Below are 25,361 nucleotides of genomic sequence, written 5' to 3' on the forward strand. Positions count from 1 at the left end.
ACTTTTAGACTTGTGCGACACAGAGCTCTGGATTTGTGTCTACAAATAAATATATACCAACTAAATATATTCAACGCTCCTTGTTTCAGATCAGCTTTTGGCAATGCCTTTAACACTTTCATAGAATCGCCTGTTTAACCGCAGTGATGAGAATCACCAATTTTAGTAGACGTCCTTGGGTTGGAAATTTGAGCCACGTCTTTACAACTCCTAACATCTCCCTCTTTTCTAGAATAACCCAATCCTCCAGTTTATTGTAGCGCCTCCAGTCACGGCATCCGTATCTATTCATCATCTGGCATCTTTTTATTAAAATCTTTCTTTAAATAAATATGTGATTTATTCTAAAATCGACTCACGATCCGGTCAAATAAAGTGAACTCGTTGCCACGCAACAAAGGCAAAGCAGGATACCCTTCACTAACAAGCTCACTAACAAGTTAGCTAATCTGCATGTCTGCAAAGTGCGCCGGCTCCCTCTCTGCACGCAGAGCCGTGTTTGGCAGGTGTTGATCACGTATTTTGTGAAAGCGTTTCTCACCCCAGACATCGCGATGACACGTTGTACATCATTAGGCTTGGTGAAAAAGGGTGTTAACACGGGAGCTGTTCAACTTGTGCTGTGCAGCCAATTTCGGGCCAATTACTCTGCTTAATATAACACATTACTTTCGTGCCTGTTGTTTTTTACAGATGAATAAACATTTGAAAATTCTATCACTATCAATATGTATAGTTATGTATAGTTATAAATATAATACGGATATTGTTTTTTATCCATTCTCCAGCAGATGATATCTTGAGCACAAATGAGTATTATTGTCAGCTTCTTTACAGCTCGAAGTAGAGCTGGGAAATTATTTTAAAAATGATTGAAACCAACATTCAGAACCTCTAATCTTATCTTTAATTAATCGTGATATTGATTGTGGTCATATCACCTAGAACTGGCTAAATGATACTGGCTAAGAATTAAACTCAAATCATAATTAACGTCCACACATTAACTTTCCTCTTCCCCTTTTTCCTGAGGACTTTCATATCACGTCAGCCATTTCTTAGAAAGGATTAATAAATAAGAAACACCTTTACAGCGCATTAAGGATGGGAATCACCAGTGACCAGACGATACAATATTGGTGATGTGCTAAGTCGATTCGTATTGCGGTTCTGTTAGTATCATAATTTTATACATACCCTGACTCAATATTAGTTTTTTTTTAGATTTTGTTTTCTAAGCAAGCTTCGCAAATAGGTCGCTCCTATCACACAGGGCGCTGTATTGCATGCCAATTCTAATACACCTGTAGAATTACGGAGAAATTGAGAAAGGTTATTTAAATTGCACATGTTGGTAGAGTAACTCTACACAAAGGTACTTCACAACATAGTCTCCATCACAAGCGTTGCGTTTGCACCATTGTTGAACCCAAAGCGGGCTGTCGATCTCTTGGCGTCCTTTGAAAGTAACTGCACATGAGTATGTACTGCAAGCAGAGCTGGATATTCAAAATGCTACTGAAAAGGTGATTTTAAAGTAGGTGCATTTCAGGACTTGAACCATACCTGCAGTAAGCTATTAGTTTATTACTAAGCACTTGTCGGTGAGCTGCATTTTTGATGCACAGCACAATAAAAATGTGCATTAGACAGAAGCTCTTAAACATTTAGCAAAAAGCCTGAACATCACTAATAACGGCATGTTATAAAACTTTGCAAATCCTTTTTTTCGAATAAAAAACACAAAACACTATCATTAAACGTGATTTGGTTTTGAGGTGAATCATTCATATACTGCGAACACGCTGTTAAACAAGGCTTTGACGCTACCACTGGCGCTTTATGCAAATATTAATGAGTCACAGAGATAAACTTCTTAAAATCCATATAACACATCAGAAGTACAGCAGTACTATTTTAAAAAAGTTCACATCAGGGGAGGAAAAAAAAACAAAAAACTATTGTGTGGCGTACCCCTAGGCATTTGGCGCCATAGGCAATCATCTGTGTCGCCTATGCCACGGCCCAGCCCTGGTTGAACCCAACTCTCGAATCCTCTTTGAAATCCTCTTTGTCTCAGTTGATGGTCTCCCACTGCACTATAAAGTGTTTATGAAGATGACATCATTGACAAGAGCAGTGTGCACAGACGGATAAAGAAGGGGAAACCAGCATTGAGGACAAACAACGCAGAGGGAGACCATCAACAGTGACAAAGCCAATTGTCAAAGAGGACTTGAGAGTTGGGTTCAATGATGGTGCAAATGCAACATCACTTCTGATGTTGAGCAGGACCTTCGTATAGAGGATGAGTTATTCTACCAACATGTGCAATGTGCGATTTGAATGACCCATGTCAGTTAACAAAAAATATGCCCATTTTTGCATTACCTTCAGTACAGCCCTCATACCTCAAGTAAAGTTAGTCTGACATTTGTTATTCTTTATATATTTACACATTGTAGAGTAAAATAGAACAGAATAAAGTATAGTAGCACCTGTGCAGGTGGAGCAGGAGACGTGGCAGGGGCTACACTTCATCTCCTCCAAGTTAAAGAAGGTTCCATTTGTGCACTCCGGGACGCAGGTCATTCCTGCTAAACTACAGAAAAAACAATAGAGAAAGATCGAGAATCATTTATAACATCTGCATAAAAGACAGAGTGATGGCTTTCATTCTGGCTTGCACTGTTTTAGGTAATTTAAGTGTCAGTCGCCTGCTGCTGTTTGAGTAGATTAAGTTTTAGCACAGACACTGCAGCATTCTGATGAAACGCCGAGGTTATAGGGGTTAGCGGTTGAAAATGAGAATGGAAACATGCTTTCATATTCTTCTCATTCTCTAGAACTCAGCATGAATAGCTTTGGATCAGAAGCTCAAAGAGTTCTAAAAGCCTCCACAAACGGCTTCAACGGTGCAAACTAAAACTTTTGAACGAGGCAGATAAAGTGCTATAGGGTCCCCACCAGCACATGACTCGAGACATGTGAAGATTTGCTTATAAAACTGCCAGGAAGCGTAAACCGCAGAACAGACAGCACATACTGTATAAAGATGACCAGATGTACCTCAGACAGTAAACTAACACAGACTGCTCTTTACCTCAACGTAACCTATTCATGCTTAGACTGGAATTGTTTAATTTTCCTTTACAGCAGCTGTGAGTTCCACTGAGGATAGATCTAACCAAAATCTAAATCTTTGCTCATTTGGCCTATTTGATTAATTTTACAAATTTAATTCACGTAAAAAGGTCATGAGCTTGTATACAGTGATGTGCATTTTGTATCGAGGTATGCTTTTAAGAAAAAATTTTGATTAATATTGGATGTTTAAAACATTATGCCATAAAAGGCAATAATAAAACGTGAAATTTATGCAAAATTTCTGCCGAACAGGAAAATAATTGTGAAAATAAAATTAAACACAGAACATAAAAAAACAAAACCACAACAGTTCACTCGGAATTTAGTGTAGTTTGTTATGACTATACACTAATCAGCCATAGGATTAAAAAAATGACATTAAAACAGGTTTCACTTTCCCCTTGTGCCACCAAAACAGTTCTGACCCCTCGAGGCATGACATCACGAGACCTCTGAAGGTGTCTGGCACCAGGACATTGGCAGCAGATCTATAAAGTGCTATAAATTGCACGTTGGTGGCTTCACGGATTAGACTGGATTATTCAGTACATCCCATGGATGCAAGCTGGATTACATTTTTTTTTTGCCTGCTAAGCCCCATACACAGGCAGCTGTGATGCACTGAGTGTTCTGATACCTTTCTCTCATAGCTAGCGTTAATGACTTTTAGCATCTTGTGCTTCGCTGGCTTTTCTGTGGGATCGGATCAGACAGGCTAGCCTCGGGTTGGGTCCACACAGACACACAGCTGAGGCTTGGGTGCCCATGATTTGGTATACAATTCAATTCAATGGTATCCAATTCACTTGATGGTGGTGATAATGTTACTGGATGGGTGTATATTAGAGTAGGAGTACATTACTCAACATTTTTAAAAAAATACATTTAAATAATTAAAATAAAACGTCAAAAAAAAATAATTGTGGTCAGTGTTGTTTCTACCAATCCTTAGATATTCTCAAGCCAGTAGCTGGTCCGCCTACCAGGAGCCAACCTTGTATAGTGCACAAAACACCTTGGACACTTGTATTTGTGACCTTATATGTCACTACATATAACTGAAGATAAAAAAAAAATGCCAAGTTCAAAGAAGACTTATTTTTATAAGCACTAATCCAATTCAGAATAAAGCAGGTTAGTCCAGAGACTGTCCTCAGCATGGGTCACGCTAGCTTGATCTCACTTACATAATTATGACAACGACAACAAAAAAAACATGCTTTCTGGTAGCTCAATATTATAACAGTGTTTGTTTGTCCTTCGTCTGGTATTACCTGAAGTCTTTTTTGCATGCCGTACATCTGTCAGCATCCTGCACGCACTTCACACAGTTCTCGTGACACTTCAGACAATGTCTCTGAACTGGGGGTTGGAATCGGACGTTCGGAAAAAGACACAAAAAAGAAAAAGGAGTGAGACCAAGGAAAAGTAAGAGACAGAAAGGAGCAAACTGAGGGGCAGATTCAGACAGCTTTTCACATCATCTTGTATTTCACACTGTAGATTAAACACATGGGAATCTGGATGCAATATAGTTTACCAGAAGTGCAAATTAAATCCATCCAAGCAGCATCTGTCTGTTATATGTGTCTCTTCCTCTGTGTGTGTGCGCGCGTATGTGTGTGTGTGTGTGTGTGTGTGTGTGTGTGTGTATGTGTGTGTGTTTGTGTGTTTGCATAACAGCTGAGGCCAAAATGTCAAAACTCTGTTAATGCAAGTCAGGATTTTCTCTGCCTCTCTGCGTCAGAGCTCACGAGCGCCAAGATGTCTGGTCAACACGCTGATTTGTAGTGACACGAAGGCCACCTCTATCACAAGTGTATAATCAAAATGGCACAGAATGATCCAAAAGGATGTCCATGGGTGTACGTGTGTGTGATTATGGTGTGAGTGTGTGAGAGAGAGAGAGAGAGAGAGAGAGAGAGAGAGAGGTTGGTATCTGTTCAATTGTTATTCACTTAATATCCAGGGCCAGTTCAGTTCAGCTCAATTTGCTACAGATGGTGTGCATTCGATGCGGCAGTGTTTGATGGATTAAGAATCAGATAATAAATATCAGTCTTGGGGCCTAAATCTGTGCACCAGTGTTACAAGCTTTTCTTGGAACTGCATTCGTAGAAAGAAATTCTGGAAAAGAAACGCTTACTTTACCCTAGCTGCATTCTGTGCTTCCCAGGTTTCCTGTGTTTTGTTTTTTCTTTTCTTTTATCATTATTTTTTTCAAAGGAAAGATAGATGTCACAAAGGAAATGCAAGACCCCAGTTTGTGTAAAGTCGGGGAGACAATGAAATACTGAGAAGTGTTGTACGCATTGGCACTGCCATTAACTCTCTCTGAGGACACAGATGCCTTGACCTCAGAACGTTTCACAGATATATAGCCAGTTGTTATCTCCAGTAATAAGAGCTAATGGACCCCACATTATCTGTCTGCTACCTGGCCTTTTTACTGTATGCTTTTCAGAAAAGAAAACGGTCTCACCCTCATCGTTGAAGTAGCCATTGGGGCAATTCTCTATGCACGAGCTCTCTTCTGTGTGGAAGTACAGTCCTCTCCGGCAAGACCGGCACTCTTTCGAGCTTCGGCCCACGCACTTCTCACAGCCTCGATGACAACGCCTGCACCTTCGCGCCTCAGTGTCCTCAAAATATCCTGATGGGCAGTGGCTCACACACCTCCTTTAGAAAGAAGCACTTTGTGAAAATAGTGAAATAATCCTGAAATACAAGGTGGTATCAAAAAGTTTCAAGACTAGTTTAGTAACACTAAACAGCATATGGCAGCATACTGGGAACAGAGAACCAATCTTTATACAGTAAATCAGAGTGCCAAAAGACATCATGTGCAACTGGTGCTATTCTGACAACATGCGGTAAACCATGTTTGTTTTCATCATGGACAGCAAATTAAAACAAAGAGCGAATGTGAAGTTATGCGCAAATCTGCCACAGAGAGTTTTGACATGATTTTGCAAGTTTGCGATGATGCTGCAATGAGGTTAGAGGTGTTTTAGAGAGGCATGCACTCTTCAAGAGAGAACCAACATCACTGGAACACGACGCAAGATCAGGAAGACCATAAATGGGCTCAAACCCTCCGAAAAATGTAGAAAACCATTCGGTAACTTCTGCATGATGATTGTCGGAGAACAATCCACAACTTTGCTGTCATTGTGGGTATTTCATACGAAACATTCCTCCCCCCCCCAAAAAAAAAGAAGTCTGCCAAGAACACGGTCAGCGTGTGTGGATGACCTGTCCATAATGTTGAGAATCAGGATTCACGGTGGCGAAACTTGGGTGTATGGATACGACCCTGAGACAGAAACAGTATTCACCGTGGAAAAGTTCATCATCTCCACGACCGAAAAAGACGAGACATATCTGCAGCTCAACCAAGTGTGTGCTCTTCTTTTTTTTCAACACTTACTACATTGTGGTTGAATAGTGAATTCTACTGCCAGGTTATAAAGCGTTTGAAGGGGACGCACAACAAAAGTGACAACTAACATCCACTATGTGCTTTCTTAGGAATATTTATGCAATAATCAAGTCAGCTCTGTGGAAGCAGCATAAACTACAAAATCATTTTAGTTAACGTTCATATCAAGCCTTGGAATGGGGGAAAATGTAATCATAGTATGAAGTTTGATGTTTAACTGAAGCTTGTGACCATATTTTTAGGCATTGTGTTGCTGCCATATCATTGACTGATTACCGTGTAAATGGCTCGGTTTACAAGCACTACTACTACTAGTAAAGATTTTTTTACTAATTACAAAATAGAATAAAAAAAAATAAATAAAAAAAATAAATAAAATATTAGTAATAATATCTGATATGATCTATCAATGCACCGTACAGTCCATATAAAATTTATGGAAAGTCATGGAAAAGCAATGAAACACTGAAATACTTATTAAAGCTGTAATAAGGTTACTGGTGAACAGCAAGAAATAGTTTCTTCACTTGTTTTTAACTTTGACTGTAGCAATATTCCTTAAATGCTCACTTTGTGGTCTTAAATCATTAATGCAAAGAAAATCAATTGAGCTCTTTTAAAACAACAGATTTAAAAAAAAAACAAATTTAAGAAGTCAATACTAACGTAATACTACTACCAAGAGATGTAGATCTAATACACTCCCTGTGAGAAAATAAAACAAGGGTGTGAATCGACTTCTGACCATTATGAAGTGTAATATTCGTTTCTGACTGTGAAAAAAAAGCTTAATCATTAGAGGTGTAACTATGAATTATTTTGGTTTATGAATATTTGTTACATAACTTATTTATTTATTAGTATTTTAGAATGAAACAGTTTTAACTCATTACTTAGAGCAGCAAGGTGCATGTTTAGATAGCCATGTCATTATACATACGAATGAAGTCATTATACATGTTTTACCTCCCGGTCTTCAGGCTGCCCAGGCTGAAGTGGATGCAGTTTAGGCAGTGGTCAGCATCTGGGCCATCACAGCCCTGATCACCACACTCATGGTGGCAAGGCCCTGAAAGCATCAGCACAGAACAAAGCATCGCTCTTATGCATTAGCAGGAAAATGCACACAACCCCAATTTCAAAGCAGGCGTAACCCTGCAAACCGACATCACCTGCAGAATTTAAATTTGTTGGATGTATAACTGATCTAAAAATCTATCACTTTTGCAGTTATTAGATTACATTTAATGATGAAAACAGCAACTTCCCAATCACACATGGTAACTGTTATGTGATCAGTAAAAATAATATTCTCACATTTAACCTGGAGTTGTGTTTTATGATCAATTATATGAAGAGAAAATATTATACTTATATATCATACTTGAAGCAAAATGAACTAATTTCTGAGAGTTTCTACCATCATTGGGGAGAATGCGAGATAGTTATTCATCACAATAAACATTTTTTTGTACCAGTGTACTCCTCCTCTTCCTCATCTTCATGTTGTTGGGTTGTGCTGGGTGAAGGCTCTGGGCTCTGAACGCTGGGAATCTCCAGCATCCGAGCACGAGAGTGGTGAGAACCATGAGACTGGTAGGGGTGCTCGGATGTGCCATAAAGAATCAGAGTCCACTCCTTTAGCTTACCTGAGAGAGCCACCAAAAGAGACAGAGATAAAGACATAGCAGGGGAGGATGGGGTTCAGAAGAAAGAACTAAGAAAGTAATATGGACCTAAATGAAATATGTCTCTAAATGAAATCCTGTGGGAAATTTCTGACCATTAACCCTTTTGAAACAGGCCCTCCAAAATAAAATAAACTTCAGTCCACTATTACAAATTTATATTTATATTATATACAGACTTTTCAGTTTAAGTCATCACCCAGTGTTTAAGTCTCCTTAGTTAACATATCTTCTGTTTGTGCTTTAGTTCAGACATCCAGTGTAAAAAGTTTAAACACCCCTGACAAAAGGAAATCAAAAACAGGCCAAACACTTTCAGCTTCAGCAAATAAAACTTAATATATCTTTAGATACAGAAAGATGACATTGATGTGCAACTCTAATGATGGATCTGTGAGCAGACTAGAAATAAATATAATTCAAAGTGTTATCTGCTTTTCAAGCTAAGATGGATGCATCGCTTTACCTGCCAACCGTGAAGAGGCGTAAAGCGTGGCTCCTAGTGGAGGCCAGGTGTTGGATGTACAGAACGATAATCAGTTTTCAGTATAGTTATTACTTGCATGAGATTGAAACTTGACTGCATATACAGTATACAGTATATATGGGGTTTTACTGGCATTACTGAGTGCTTTTATGGAATGGGGCTCTAGTGGTAGCTCTAAAACCTGTAGTTTCTTTAACGTCTATTTGTCTCCTAATAAGAATATTTGTCGAATGTTTGATGATAATGCTCGTTATAGGTCTTTTCTGGTCTAAAAAGTGCCATTTTTAACTGTTTTTACCTGTTCTCTGCCACAAGGTCTGATAGCATTACTAAATCACATAGTGATCTAATGTTAACTGTGTACTTGTTTAACTCGTGCTAGGTCAAACGTACAGTACATTCATAGATTTTATTCCACATTGAGACACAAATCATTCTTCACTTACCTTGAAACGGGGAAAAATTGAAAAAAAAGCTGAGACAGAATGAAAGGGCTTTCTATGGTGGCAGTTAATATTGAACAGTTTAATATAAGAGTTTAAGGGTTTGCAGGTCTGCACATACCCTTGTGTAATTCTTGTCTTAATTACTTGATCGGAATCTTTCAAAAGCTATGCATCACAGACACTGAAAGACCATGAGGGAAGGCTCTCAGATACAGTTGCACAAGAGTAACTTGGGAAAATCTTTTACCATAATGCTGATTAAATAAATGAGTCTGGAGAGGTCCAGAAAAAAAAAAAAACATCTCAACATCTATCTCAAGTCTTTCAACACCCAGACTTGCACTCTAATTTTAAAGTCCTTACCTAGAACCTCAAGGTTGCTGCGAAGCTGTGAGGGTGAGTCAGATATCTCCAGGGTCCATGTGCCTTCGGCTCTCTCTCCCCAGCAGTGCACAGTCATGAACTCCCAGTTCCTGAAGCCCTCATTAGAGTTATCAAACAGCCTGCAACACAGCCGGAGAAAAAAGGGATCTGAAAATAGAAGGAAACTACGTATGGAACCGCTTAATGAAGAAAAACACTGTGGATTTATGTTCTTCGTTGCTAGAAGCTGCTCTCTTGACTAACAATCACACAGTTAAGCACCAAAACTATTAATGCATTCTAACAAAACAGGGAAACAAAGCAGAAACAGCAAATCTTAACATTTTTGTTCCTAATGATATTTAAACCACTAAAAGACTTCACTAAAAAAAGACCTAATGAGGTGTTTTCGCTCTGTTCATAAGATCCCAAGCCGCCTATGATGTCAGTGTGAAATAAGCGTTATGAGGGACAATGAGATTGATTCTTTCAGGGTCATGAACCATTATATCAAAATTCAATGCACATGTGTATCTCCACATGGCAACAATAATATCATCAGAGGAATGACTTGAAGAAAGAGCAGACAGAAAGCAGACAGCGTGTAGGCTAAAGTGGTGAAACTATAACCAATATCATATGTTCCTGTTCAAGATTTCTTAATCGTCCTCCCATGACAGGCAAGAAAAGTGCTGGCAGGAGACGGCTACTGCCCACATAACCTGAGTTGAGTGGCAGCTCATGGGTGAGTGGCATGCACTATGTACTCAGTCTGACAAGCCTAAGAGAGAAAAAAAAATCTTTCAGAACCATTAACTGTAAGTTATTATTACACTGTGGTTGTCCTTGTCACTCAGAGAAATTTCGCTACAGTGTGATAATGTGAATTAGTTAAGATGAGGTGACATGACAGTAATATCATATCACGACGCTTAAAGATATTTTTACAATAACCACTTTTATTTAAGGTTCATAAAATGAGGAAAAATATTTCATTTGAAAAAATAAATCAAAAATGCTAAATAATCTAATGAGTTGGTATAATAAATGTCTTTAAAAACCATAGGCTTGGGTTGCATACAGGTGGGGCATACCTTATTTTGGGGATAAGGTGTTGGGGTACCCGGTTCGAGCGCGAATAGACACCCAAGCTGCCACTGTTGGACCCTTGAGCAAGATCCTTTACCCCCAAGTGCTTAAATACAATCAGGCATCAAGCTGGCAACGCTACCCCATTAGCAACTGTTACAAAAACAATGGATATACCTTCAGAATATACCTTCGGGAGTATCTGTCGCCCGATTTGCCTGGTGGCACATAGACGGTCCCTTTCACACCCTTCTTGGTTGCATTCAGTAAGTGTTTTTCAAAGCTGTAGAGTGTATACAAGGTTTGGATCGGATACAAATCAGTGTCAGATATGACATATTGCTTCACCTCATACTATAGCCTAAGCTCCTAAGTTTCGATGGGGATACTAAGAACATGTCTCGAAAGAGCACCAAGCTAAAAACATTCATATAATCACTTGTGGCAGAAACGGTACCAAAAGTTTTAAAAAATATTTCCTTAACCCAATTTCACACTCTTTCTTGTGTGGTGTCTGCAATAAAATAATATTTCTCACATCTAGGCATCTATAAATGAACAGCCGCAAATGAGTTATCAAGTTTGCTTTGGTGCGAACCTAAAGGTTTTGCTTCATGACGATAGGATCACACTATTGAATCATTTATTTGTTTACGGAAAACTAAAATCATTGTCAGTTTAATCTGTCATTATAATGGAATTTAATCAGCCTGTGATATCATGTACTTAGTTCACTTTCTTTATTTTTTTTTCTTGCAAGGAACCATTGCAACTCATTTCTTCCAAAATATCTATCCTTTTTCATTAAATAATAAAAAACCTAAAGTGGATTACAGCCAGACTCTAAGCTTCAGTGAGTCTGTGACACTTCGGTAAAATTGTTCAGGTTTCTAACTGACTTTTCTTTTTTTTTACTTACTCATCATTCCTGTGCTTTTATCCAGCACTTTTCAAAACTGTTACAATGAGCTCGTGCTCAACGCTTTGTCTAGGGTTCATACACTGTTAGCACATCAGCATTTCTTATTGAAGCGTTCACAGAATCTGTCCAAGAAAAAAATGACATGAAACATGTCATGGAACAAAGTGACTTGTTTCCAATAAGCTCCATTCAGTGGACTGTGAAAACGATAAAAATAACAATGTTTTTGTACTTACTTCTGTGTAAAACTAACACTAATACACTTTGCTAGTTTACACAAATCATTACTTTTCACTGTTTGCATCTGTTTAACATGCTGCATTGTAAACAAACTTCAAAATATGCTGCAGACGAATTCCAAGCAGTTGCAGTGTTTTCTGGGGTCATAGTGAACTTAGACCAAAGAAAAGCACGTCTGGTTTTATACTGGGACTAATTAGTAGTTTGAAAAAAGGCCTAGTTTCTAAAACTAGCTCTCCAGGCTGCTCACAAATTAGCAGTTCACAAATCTCTCTCATTTCTCTGCTCTCTCTCTCTCTCTCTCTCTCTCTCTCTCACACACACACACACACACACACACACACACACACTGCATGTGCTATCTCGGGGTACTCTTTCTCTACAGGTCACCATGAAACTGCGACTGTGCAATGTTTGCACCTTTCAGTAAAATAAGCAGAAACTAATTCCTTCAAAGGAATAACACATGCAACGTCATGATGTCCAAACTAAGCTTTAGAGCTTAGATTAAGCACTGTACTGTGCAACTAGACTATAAACTTTCTAACAAATTGGCCTCAGTGTGTGCGAGTAGACAAACACAGTGCGTTTTAACACTGGGGTCCCACAGGGATGTATACTAAGTCCTTTACTTTATACACTATACACACATGACTGCTGCACCTCCCTTCCTTTTAACTACATCATAAAGTGTGCCGATGATGCCACAGTGTTATGCCTCAACACTAACAATAGTGAGTCCTTTTACAGAAGGAAGGTGGCACATCTGGCAGCTTGGTGTGATACCCACAGCCTCACCCTCAATATCAAGGATATCAGGAGATGATTTAGATTTTTCGCAGGAACATAAAGACCACACACTTACCACTTACCATCGGAAACAGGAGGGTAGAGAGGGTCACCAGCTTTAAATTTCTTAACCTAACTGTGACAGAGGACCTAACATGGGGTAATAATATCACCTCTGCCATACGAAAGGCCCAGCCTTCTACCTGAGGAAACTGAGCAGAACCAAACTTTCTCATCAGCTTTTGGTAAACTTTTACCATTGTGCTATAAAGAGAATAACTGTGAACTGGTCTTTACATTGCTGCCGCAAACATAATAGACACACATTTTTGGTTCGTGCCCCCATTCTCCCTTAATATTCTCTTTTCAACATTCTGTAGCGCATTATGGTTACTGCGCTGCTGCACTTTGGTTGCACTTAATTACATGCCTGGAAGAGGATGCTGTAATGATATCTCGTTGTTATTTATACACTGTTATTTATAACAATGGCATTAAAGTTAGTTGAATTGAATAATTTTTGTACAGCTGAGTCACTGGCAATCAAAACAGTGTTTGACAAGGGTATGACCTACAGTAGTAACCTAGTGTCAGGAACTACCCAATTATGGAAACTACAAAGCACTTTTGTAAGTCGCTCTGGATAAGAGTGTCTGTCAAATGCCTAAATCTAAATGTGAGACATATAGAATTCGTTAAACATGTCTTAAAATATACACTACATGCCTTCAGGAACATTTCTGTGTGGTCTTGGAAGCACATACTGTAAAGCTCCACCTGTGGCCATGCCTGAACCTCCTAACAGAGGCAACCAGTGTGATTACATGCAGGTTTTGACCTGAGATATCATTGTTAAAAATAATAACGCTATTAGCCTTCACAAAAGCCAATGACCATCAGCCAGAATCATCCCCCAAACAGCTCAGATCCACAGCTGAGAGGTATTAGCTGCTTTCGCTTCTATGTGATTTGGTTCCATCGAACCATTACTGCTGATAGTTCTAATAGCACTTCGCATTTTGTGGGATGCCTTCAGGAAAGGCTTTCTGCAATGTATCAACAGTCTTTTTTTCTGAAGTGCCGCTTAACAGTAGGTTTAGAATATTGGCATACGCCGGAAACAATAAAACTGTGCTATTCTGAAGCTGTGATCTTCATCTTCTTTGCAACTTTTCAGACTTGTGAATCTTTTTACTCCCTAGCAAATTAAAGCCTTTTTTTCTGATTAGTCTCACTAACAAAAACTTCTCATGGCCACACAGCTGTTTAGTCTCAGTCCTGTAAATTCTCAACACTTTGTGTGCATATTGAATATCTTACCTTCACTATTAAACATGACAGTTTTTTTCTGCTGTAGATTTTAACGATGCATCATCACACATCATTTAAATGATTTCGGATCATGCTCACTTTAAATTGTGTATGACCACCTCTCCAGTGAAACTGAAGATTCGGCACTATCGCTCCAGGTATTAGTAATGTATTGGACAGTTCTAAACCCAATTTCAGTAATCTCCTAAGATGTTTTCTTTTCTTGATGCAGGCCAATAATTTAAGCCTTCTGAAGCACATAAATGTTTTCTGCATGACTACGGGATGCTACAAACTGCATCAGTTAGGGTTAAAAAGGAAATTGGCAGCTAGAAAATATGAATCATTGCAGTATCCAATCAAACGCTCTTAAGTATTTGAATCCAAATATATAATTTAGGGGTAAGAGCAGTTTTGGCATACATGGGGGTACAAAAGTCTGAGTGCAAAAAATGAGCAATATTTTTTGTATTTAGTATTTAAAATTTTATAATATTTCTAGACTATAAACACAATGTAAGTATACTGACCATGCTAACTGCTTTGTAAAAAAAAAAAGTTAGATTTTCTAACTTCATGCTCGCATGGGTTTGATTTCAAATTGAACCTGTTTGGCAAAAACAGTGGAGTCAAGTGCATGCTGTCGTTGAAGCAAAGGTAAATATGTAATGAAAATATTTCACACAAGTTGTATTGGCATGATTAAATGCCTTCAAAACTGTTTTTGGATTGAATAAAAAAAACTATTAAACATGATCAATATGATTAGTTGGTCTCAGATTTGACTGTACTATATATATTTTGAAATAAAGTACCTAATAAAAAACAAAATCCAAGAGTTATTTTTCAGCACATAGATAATTAGCTTATCTTTATGTTAAAGTGGAAATATAAGTTTTGTTTTTCTTTAAAAAGGTGAGAATAATTCTGGAGGGCAGAGAATCCAATGAAAATTCAATGTCGCATACAACAATGCTCTGGGCTGTATATACGAACATCACGCCATACCCAGTAGTGAGAACGTGGCCAAATCAACACGCTATAAATACACAAGAATCACAGGGAGCACCATTAGCCTGTCATCCCTCACCACATTTGTTACTGCTAAAGTGAGCTCTTCGGGGGAGATAACTGCACAATGGAGGAATCTGACAGGTCTCCATGGTCCTGTGCAGTAAATAATGAGTGCAAATGTCACAACAAAAAAGCTATCAGGACAGCAGGGTACCAAGGCAGACATTCGAAGCTGACTTGTGTCATTATCATCATCGCAAGAACAAAGTCACAACCGCGTTTTTTCATTCCTCTAGGCACTTTTATAGCAATGTAGGAGCCGGCATATTCCTCCTGATATACTAAAAAAAAAGGCAAAGGATCTAACAGCACAATCAAAATAGTCTTTTATGCGAGTGACACATAAAATGAAGGCGTGTGTGTTTTAGCCCTGATGAGCTGCCAGAAAACTGGTGTCCCTCATAGTTCACCAAGCGAACACCAAGCCAAGAGATGATGCCAGAGAGCACCACAAGGAGGAAGTTAAACTAAGAGGAAAAGATTTCAACATCTGACATTGTAAGAGAGAGAGAATCCAAGCCAAAACAACAACACAGAGCAAAAGTAGATCTTATAGCTTATGTGAGTCTACAACTATGTAAGAATTAAGCTCAATATTTTAGAGCCCTGGATTTGTTAAAAACTTTTTGGTTTGCTTGTTTATTTATTTATTTATTTATTTACTCATTTAATTTGATTAGCCTTCTGTTTTGCACATGATTAAATGCCTTCAAAACTGTTTATACGTGGTGGCCTGGGAAAACCCTTCACATGGTCATATTATGACATTTCTACTATTTAAACTTATGTAGACTTTATTGTAGACTTTAACAGTGCTTCTGTTATTGCATTTAAGAGCAAAGTTTGATTGATTATTTCTGACTTTTTCGGCTGTTTCACTGTTACAAAACTGCATCTTAGCTGTTACTTAAAAAAACATGGGGAGCATACAAAATGTTTGCTAATGGACCAGTTGCCTACTGCATGCAATGTGCTAAAAAAAAAAAGATTCCACTTTTGTTTTGTATTATCTTTTGTGAGCTCTGGATCACTCAATGTTACTGAAACATCTCTTCTCTGCACAAGTCTCTGCCTGAATGCTCTTTCCTCGGTACGATACCCCAGAAGATCTCCTATATTTAGAATGATTTCCTGTTCAAAATTTTGAGAAATAGCTCTTACTTCCACTCCTAAGTAAGAACAAAACTTACTTTTTGACCACTCAGGAGTGATTTCTTACTCTGAGACGCTTAGTAAATACAGGCCCAGGTCATTTCCAAAAGTGAATATTTGTGTCTTTTTATTAGGTCATGTCAACGATCGAAAACTTTCTCTGCTGTTTTCTGAACAGAGTGTATGATCGGTGTTCTGGACAGTTTGATAGCTTGTATCTAATCAAAAATTGATTGATTGATGATGTCATGTAATCCAAAAACTTAAGGAAGATGTTCACATTACAAGCCTGAAGTGAATCAAATTAGATTTTTGACACAGATCCGATTTTTTAGGGCAGAACACGCAAATCTGATAAGTTTACTTCCGCATGTGATGTGAGGCAATTTGTGAAAGCATCAATGCCACCAATCAGTTTGCTGCATTTACCTCTAAAGAGTGTGAAACACGGGGATACACCGTGTTAATAAAGTGATGAAGTGCTGCTTATAACGAAGAATCTCAAACGATTGTGTACACTTAAATAATTTAATACAAGTATATAAAATGTATATGAATGATTATTTTAATGTGTGTGCCATGGATAATGCCCATGACTATATAAATGGAGCGTTTCTTTAGTTGATTTCACGCTTGAATGTTTGTTAAATGTAAATCTCTTCACGATCAGCGGTGGTTTAAGAGCAGAGTTTAATTTCTTATTTTCAACATTGTCAATGTGTCACTGTTTCTAAGCTGCATCATCACTGTTACTAAAAACCGTACAGTATCAGTCACCTGTGGAGACAGCATAGACATATTAGTTATTGGACACCGCATGTGATTAAAATAAAGTGGTATTCCACTTTTGTCCAATTATGTCTTTTATAAGCTCCGTGTCACTTAATGTTATTAAAACGTCTCTGCTCCGCACATGTCTCTGCCTAAACAAGGCCCAGATTTACACTACCGGTTAAAAATTCCATGGTCTTTCCTGATTTTCATTTCTTTTTACACCGCATAATAATTCCAAAGGCATTATATGCAATAATGCACAGATATGCCATAATGTACGGAAACACTCCAAAATCTTGTGGACAGCCTTCCAAGAAGAGTGGAAGCCGTTTTAGCTGCAAAAGCGGGAACCACTTCATATTGAAGTATACGTATTTGAAAACAATGTCATTGCAGGTTTGGCTAAATACTTCAGATCCATATACAGGTGAAACTCGAAAAATTTGAATATCGTGCAAAATTTCATTTATTTCATTATTGCAACTAAAAAGATGAAACTAATATGTGAGATAGACTCATTACATGCAAAGCAAGATAGTTTAAGCTGTGATTTGTCATAATTGAAATGATTATGGATTACAGCTCACGAAACCCCAAATCCAAAATCTCAGAAAATAAGAATATTGCAAAAAGGTTTAATATTCAAGGCTCAAAGTGTCCCACGCTAATCAGCTAATTAAGCCATAACACCTGCAAAAGAATTGTAAACCTTCAAATGGTCTCTCAGTCTGTTTCAGTAGTTTCTCCAGTTGTGCAGAAAACCATCAGTGACATCCTCCATAGGAAGGGGAAGCCTCAAAAGGTAATTTAAAAAGAAGTTGAATGTTTCCAAAGTGCTGCAACAAAGCACATTAATAAAAAGTTATGTGAAGAGAAAAGTGTGGAAGAAAAAGGTGTACAAGCAGCAGGGATGGCTGCAGCCTGGAGAGGATTGTCAGGAAAATGCCATTCAAAAGTGTTGGGAACTTTCACAAGGAATGGACAGGGGCTGGAGTCAGTGCATCAAGAGCCACCACACACAGACGGATCCTGGACATAGGCTTCAAATGTCGTATTCCTCTTGTCAAGCCACTCCTGAACAACAAACAATGTGAAGTGTCATTCCTGGGCTAAAAAAAAAAGAACTGGTCTGTTGCTCAGTTGTCCAAAGTCCTCTTTTCTGATAAGAGAAACTTTTGTATCTCATTTGGAAACAAAGGACCCAGAGTCTGGAGAAAGAATGGAAGAATGGAGAGGCACACACTGCAAGATGCTTGAAGTCCAGTGTGAAGTATTCACAGTCTGTGTTGATTTGGAGAGCCATGTCATCTGCTGGTGTTGGTCCACTGTGTTTCATTAAGTCCAAAGTTTGTCTACCAGGAGATTTTGGAGCACTTCATGCTTCCCTCCGATGACAAGCTTTATGGGGATGCTGACTTCATTTTTCCTTAGGACTTCCATAACACCTCAGCAGTGCCACAGGCTGATAGCTTCCATGCCAATTCCAAACCGAGTACTGAGTACATATACATATTTATACTTTTTAAAGATCCGATATGTTCTATGTACAATCCTTGTTTTATTGATTGCATGTATACTCTAATTTTCTGAGATTGTGGATTTGGGGGTTTCATGAGCTGAATGCCATAACCATCTCAATTATGACAAATCCAGACTTGAACTATCTTGCTTTGTATGTTGAGTCCGTCTCATATATTAGTTTCACCTTTTAAGTGCATTACTGAAATAAATTCATAACTTTTGCATGATATTCTAATTTTTCGAGATTCACCTGCAGTTTTATAATTAACATACTGTAACATGAGTATTCACATTGTTTGTCTTTTTTCCACAATTCCGCCACAGTGGTATCTGACAGGTTTTTACAGTCCACCGCATACGAGTTTGCTATAATTAAACCATAACTAGCCAGCTCACATGTGTATGTAGGACTGTTGTACTCACCTTTTGGCCAGGAGCTGTGAGCGTGTTCCTGATGGAGAGACAAGGCTGATCTCCAGATCTCCCCTGCGTGGGTGAACGATCAGCACCCGTACCACAACGTGCTCCAGGAAGGCTACATGTTGATCTGGTTGCCCGCTGCAGCCTGTGCTACTCATCGTCACATTTAGCTTCTGATCTGGCCGGATGTACCTGCAGTATGGCAGAGAGGTTCCTGAAATGAACTTGTGTTTTTTGTGTACACTTAATGAAAAATAATTTACTTTTACTGTTCATACACTTGTCAAAACATATTGTAAATATGTAAATTTCCTAATTAAATATTTTAAAATGTGTTGGATTTATATATGCAACTTCCTAGCTTTACATTCAGAGGTGCTTCATCCAGAAGCTCACCATTTGTATTGCACGCAACACACGTTAATTTGCATTTTCAGTGTGTAAGTCTTCGTTCCCAGCTCCATACAGTTTAAATTAGGTCTTTTAAATGAGCAACATAAAAAAAAAAAAAAACATATGAGGCCATTTGACAGATCATTCCATTCCATAATTTTCCATTTATTTGCTTGCCTTTCTAGATGCTGTACAGAACCTCCTCCCTGCACTGCACAATCATGGGGCAGAGCACTCACTCAGGGGAGGAGAATAACCCCAGTTAATGGGGTTGCCAGTCACAGAGAGCTTGTTTTATAGTATATAGCTGAGATTAAATGTAATATAGTGCATGCAGTGTGTACAAAACTGTTCCTTTTATAAAATATATTGAAAAGGTTGGGAGAGAAATAAGGGAGATTAGCGGGTGAATAATATCCATACATCAAAAATGCTTGCCACGGTGACCTTCTTTCCAATACAAAGGCTGTGAAAAAATAAAGAGAAATGTGTTTCTCTTTTCAAGCTCTCATACTCTTGTGATGATTTTAGGATGGGCTATAAATTTTGCTAAAACTTGCCAACCCTGGTGTCACCTGTACTGTACTCAAACTAGTTTAAGATTATCTATGGTCACAAGATGTTGCTGACTGCATTGGTATTGTCATCACCTGCACCAAAATTAACTGACATAATACACACTGGGAGTTATTGCCACATCTATCATACAGTCCTGACCTCACGCCAAGCCATTTCCACCTGTTTGTGCTATTAAGGGAGTTCTTGGGAGGCCAGCGTCAGACGTGAAGCAATCAGTCTGATAATGCCTCTGCCGAACTTTCTACCTTGAAAGCTTTCTACCTTGGTATCCAACCACTAGTGAAACGCTGGGATAAGTACATTAGTGTAGCAGGGGATTACAGTGGGACCTTGAATTGCAAGTAACTTGGTCTGCAAGTGCTTTGCAAGACGAGTAAAATTATTTAATAAAATTTACCTTAAAAAACGAGTGTGGTCTTGATATACAAGTAGTACGCATTTGTATATTGTCTGCAAAGTAACATAATCACAACTGAGCCAATGGTTCTTCTCTTTCACGTGCTATGGGATTATGGGTAATTGTCTCCCATGCTCAGTCTTAGTGCGCGTGCGTCACTCTTATAGTCAACATCCGTGCGTGCATTTACTGTGTACTATAACATTGTGACTACGTGTGTAGCGTAAAGTAAGCGCCAAGTGTCATTAGAGAGGTTTCTTGTTAAAGATCCAGAGTCTCATTCTCTCTGTCAGAAAGCATTGATTCTGTTAGTGTGTGTGCTCGAGTGCGTCATTAGAGAGTTCCCTTGCCAAAGAAATTTCCAGACAGAGCAGCGCTTTCATTAGTGTGTGTATTTGTGCACGCACATGTGTGAAAGTCATCCTACACAGCCCTCTTCCACCTTCTCTCCTTTTGCCTTCACACATACGCACAAACACACACAACGAAAAAAACTGCTCTGTCAGGATTCTTTTCAAAAGTAAAGTGCTGGTTAATTTGTAATATTTTACAAATATTGTACAACAGTGATTCCGTTAGTGTGTGCGTGCGCGCAAGTGTCATTAGAAAGGGTTCCTTGTTAAAGAACTTTCCCAACAAACCAGGTTTTCCGCGTGTGTGTGTGTGCGTGTTCAAACGTCATCCTACACAGTAGCTCCGTCTCTTCTCCTCTACTCTCGTCTTCACACAGACACACACACAGACACACACACAGACACACACAGACACATAATAATACACTAACACATAAATGGAATCACTCCTCTGTCTGGACTGCTTTCAAAGTTAAAGTGCAGGTTAGTTGTTTTATTTTTACTTTGTATTTTGTATTAATTATATTTATATAAATAGTTTTGGGTTGTGGAATAAATCATCTGAGTTTTCATTATTTCTTATGCAAAAATTCAGTTTGATATATGAATGCTTTGATATACAAGCACACTTTTAAAACAAGTTATGCTCGCTTATTTGGAGAATTAAAGGTAGCTTTACCTATTATAACTGTTTTCTTATTTTGCACAATCAAAAATCACGGTTTGACTTGAACACCCCTCGTAATTATACTTACCGATGTACAAGATTCTTATTCTTCAGACAAGATGTAGCTAATAATATATTTACAACAGACTAAAAGTTAGGGTTCTACCACACAAATGAACTTTTTCCTGAATATCACCACAATAATAAAAGGAGGAAAATTTTCTGAACAAAGTCAACGTTTAGTAAAGAAAGAACAAAGAGAACAAGTAACAAATCTAACACTGGGCTTTTTAAAGCAAAAAAAAAAACTAGAAACATAAATCATTATTTGCAGCCTTGCTCAGTTGTTTTGCATGGCTCATTAAGTTTCAGTTGTGCTTATTTTTCTTTGGTCCTTTTGGGGCTTATTTGAGCCCAACTGTTGCTTTCTGTGAGAATCATCATTTCAACGGCTTTGCATCACAAACTAGAATAAACACTTTGTGACTGTGTTGAGAAACAGCAGAGGACAGATGGAAGCAAAGTGAGTCAATCAAATCTTGGATCCTTATTCATCACACAATTCAGATGCAGGCATCGTCCAGATCTCCCTGATCTCAGTCAGTGGGCTTTCTGAATGCACAAACTCCTTTATGAAGTAACAGTTCCAAAGCCTTGACTCCATTTGAAATTCTGGTACCAAGCCAGATGAGCAAAACTAGCAAGCAGCAAGGATCATACTAATAAGAGACAGAATATTTTGGCTTCTTTAGTCAGATCATATCGTGTCTAGTTCTGTGGGTAGTATGAGGAGATTATGTTTGGAATGGATCAGCTTTCCAAATCCACTTTGATTGGTGGTCCATTTTGAGGAGAACGTTTCATAAATGTATTAATAAATTGACTGGAGCCTAACATATTTACTTATTAACGAGATCTGATCATACAGGGCAGATACAGAAATTATACAACTGCTTGTGGTGCAACAACTTTAGGTAGGGTAAAGTATTTCACATGTTAACAAGAGTAGCCATGTTGCCTAAAGTGCCAAAACACAGAAATTTTTTAGCAAAGCAAATGTAAGGGAGTTGCTCTCACATTAACTAGGTGTGTTAATACTTTACAAAAAAAAGACTACCTTTTGGTAACAAAGAGTCCTATTAGGAAATTTTTAAAATGTTCATTCAAATCCAATGAACAAAGTATTTACTGTATTACTATCAATTGTGAAGTGATCTACACAGCCTGACCATTTCAAAAGAGTCAAATCATTGATCTGCATAAAAAAGCAAGCAAAGAATACTCCTTAGGAGATTTAAAATTACTGGAACCCATCAGAATCCATCAACACATTAGTAACCTGGAAGGAAACTGCTGAACCGTGAACTTTGTGGGAAAAAAGGTGTTTGAAAAAAAAAAATCATGAATTGAGATCACTTTCACATGTGGAAGCAGCATGGGAGGAAATCCATAGCTATGTTTAATAGGGAAAGTAAAAGCATTTCCATACGCACACAGGACAGAACTACACAGGTTTGGGACTAAACAGCTGTGTGACCATAAGAAAACCACTTGTTAGCGAGATTAATCAGAAAAAAACGCTTTGATTTGCTAGTTTAGATTGAACTCTGAAGCAATGGATAAAGGTCTATTCTAGAGCGATGGGCATGTCTAGGGTAAGATGGGAAAAACATAAAGTGATGCACCCATCAAGCATAGTGCCCTCTAACCAAGACTTTTTCTTCCCTGATGCCTAAAGCATATATCAGGACTCAGTTTGTTCTGAGACCATAAGGGATCATTTTTACACACGCCCTGGAGACCACAGTGTGTGTTGTAATGAAAGCTAAACGTGACTAAATGGAATCTAAGTGTGTGTGTGACTTTTTTTGGCCAGACAATATATTTTAAATTCATAACATGTCTCGTCTTTCCATCCTTGTTTTTTTAAAGCCCTAATATTCCTTTTTCGAACACATGTAATCTATCTAAACTGAAAGTGAATTCTGTGACATCTGAAACCTAAAAATCTTGACAATAAAAAAAAATGTTTTTCAATACAAAGTATACTACTTACTATATAGTTATTCTACAGTACATCAAATAAAATGAAAAAACATGATTTACTAAATTGATATTACTTTAACAAATATCAGGCATGACATACATTGAATAGATGGAAGATGACCAAACCGTGAACTTTATCCAATGAACAGCCTTTTGCTTATGGCAAGGCGAAATTAGATTTTTCACAGGGCTGAAAGCAAGCAATGGAAAATCGATTGGTGGCTACTCGGGTCTAATGAGATTCAAAGCATGACCTGAGATGAGCTTCCGTCCGTGTCCAACTGCCCCTCGCTAGCTATTCCAGCACCATAAATAAAATCCTAATCGTCGATCAATACTTGTGGCAGCGAAAAGCTCAGCAACAGATTTAAAGCTGTGCTGAAAGATGGGTAAAAATAAAGGTTTGTTACATTTTCCTACATATGTTAGTAACTATGATAAAATGTAGTTAAACATAATTGCAGATAATGTAGCATAAAAGAGATTGTTTTGTTAAAGGAAATGGGTTTAAATGTTAAGAATATACTGCATACAGACACTGTCAGGTGGAAAGATATGGTTTAGTCTTTAAGGGGGAAAAAGAAATAGAAAATTTTAATTAAAAAAAGCTTCAGTCTCATTTCTCATTTAGCGGTGAGGGTGAACTTCAGTTCTGACTGTCTCACAGTTAAACCAAGTAAAATCTCAAACTAGTGACCTTAATTCCATAAGCACTTGATGTAAGCAATGACAGCAATACCTTCCCAGACATCACTCATGTCCTTTAATCACTAATGTCAAAAATATGGTCAGTTAAATTAGTTATCATCGTGATTTACTGATTTTCGCACATCTTTGATACAGATACAAATACAGATTTGTTTTAGACTTTAAGACTTAAATTAACCAAAAAAAGTTCAGTATTGTCTTTATATAGACACATGACAACCATGACATCAGTCCCAACAGTGGATGTAAGAAGTACAGTTGACGTTGGGGCTAACTGTATTTTTAATGAAAATTATGTTTAGGATGTATTTTGGAGCCAAAAAAATAACAAAAAGATTATGAATATAGACTACCTACTGGATGTACCTGATGCTTTGTCACACAGATAAAGAGAAACCTAGCAAGCTTTTGTTCTGCTGATTATTTTCATACGCAGTATTCTATGGTGGACTTAATAACTTAATCAAAAGATGGGTTACAAATATGTGATTTCTCCTGGATTTGGTGGCATTTGCTAGCATTAGCGTTAGCGAAGTGTTCCTGTTGAGACGATGCTTTGGAATACGCTGTGCCTTTTTACTTCATCATAATATGTGCAGATTTGGAAATTAGCTTTTTGTTAAATTTCAAATTCAAATTTCAAATTCAAATTTTAGTCATACACAGTATGACATGAAGTGAAATGCTTATACAACTGCTGTTGACCACAATATTAGAAAAAATAAAAGAATAAATAAAATAAAAAATTTAACTTTACAAAATATACAGCAATAGCAATAAGAAAAATAAAATAGTAAAATAGAAATATAAAAAAGTTAAAGAATATATATTAAAAATAGAAAAATATATATAGTAAAATGAAATATAATAGGAATGTGATGTAGTTCAGTGTAGAGCCGAGTCCAGTTATTGGCAAGATAATGTGCAAGATTGCAGTTCGAGTTCACAGTGTGAAAAGCGAGATAGCCTTTTAGCTCAAAACAGCCATAAATAAAATGACATGGTTGCTTCAGAGGTAATTCAAAATGAATTAAAAGGAGTTACTAAGGAGACAATGTGTTGTTTAGTGTTGCATAATGTTGTGTTTTCTTGCTGAATGTGCTTCTGTGACTGGTTTTGTATGTGGGTTTTGGCACTTGCAGCTAGTAAGTAATGTCGATTTGGCATCCAGAAGTGGGCAGGACCATGACAAACAGATGTTGTGAGTTAGGAGCAAAAGGCATGCACACATTGATAAATGTCAATCACCTGCATGTGTTGCACACCACACCTCATTTGCTTTTAAAGGCATCCATATGCACAGAAAAGAGCTACAGGAAAGAAATTATGAAAAATGATAAAAGATGATGAATT

The 25,361-nt window shown here is 37.8% G+C and overlaps 1 protein-coding gene across 1 annotated transcript in view; it reads right to left on the reverse strand.

Annotated features, from left to right (window-relative positions):
* The window catches only part of pcsk6 (proprotein convertase subtilisin/kexin type 6), an 88,183-nt gene that overhangs the window by 14,262 nt on the left and 48,560 nt on the right, over positions 1-25,361 (reverse strand). The window contains exons 12-18 of the mRNA XM_053513624.1: positions 18,869-19,057; positions 9,574-9,713; positions 8,065-8,238; positions 7,556-7,658; positions 5,630-5,826; positions 4,422-4,509; positions 2,499-2,602 (exon numbers count right to left, since the gene is read on the reverse strand). Coding sequence (XP_053369599.1) covers positions 2,499-2,602; positions 4,422-4,509; positions 5,630-5,826; positions 7,556-7,658; positions 8,065-8,238; positions 9,574-9,713; positions 18,869-19,057 — 995 coding nt within the window. The remainder of the gene's footprint in view (positions 1-2,498; positions 2,603-4,421; positions 4,510-5,629; positions 5,827-7,555; positions 7,659-8,064; positions 8,239-9,573; positions 9,714-18,868; positions 19,058-25,361) is intronic.

This window comes from Clarias gariepinus, chromosome 15 (genome assembly GCF_024256425.1).
Source record: "Clarias gariepinus isolate MV-2021 ecotype Netherlands chromosome 15, CGAR_prim_01v2, whole genome shotgun sequence".
In the NCBI taxonomy this organism is placed as follows: Eukaryota; Metazoa; Chordata; class Actinopteri; order Siluriformes; family Clariidae; genus Clarias; species Clarias gariepinus.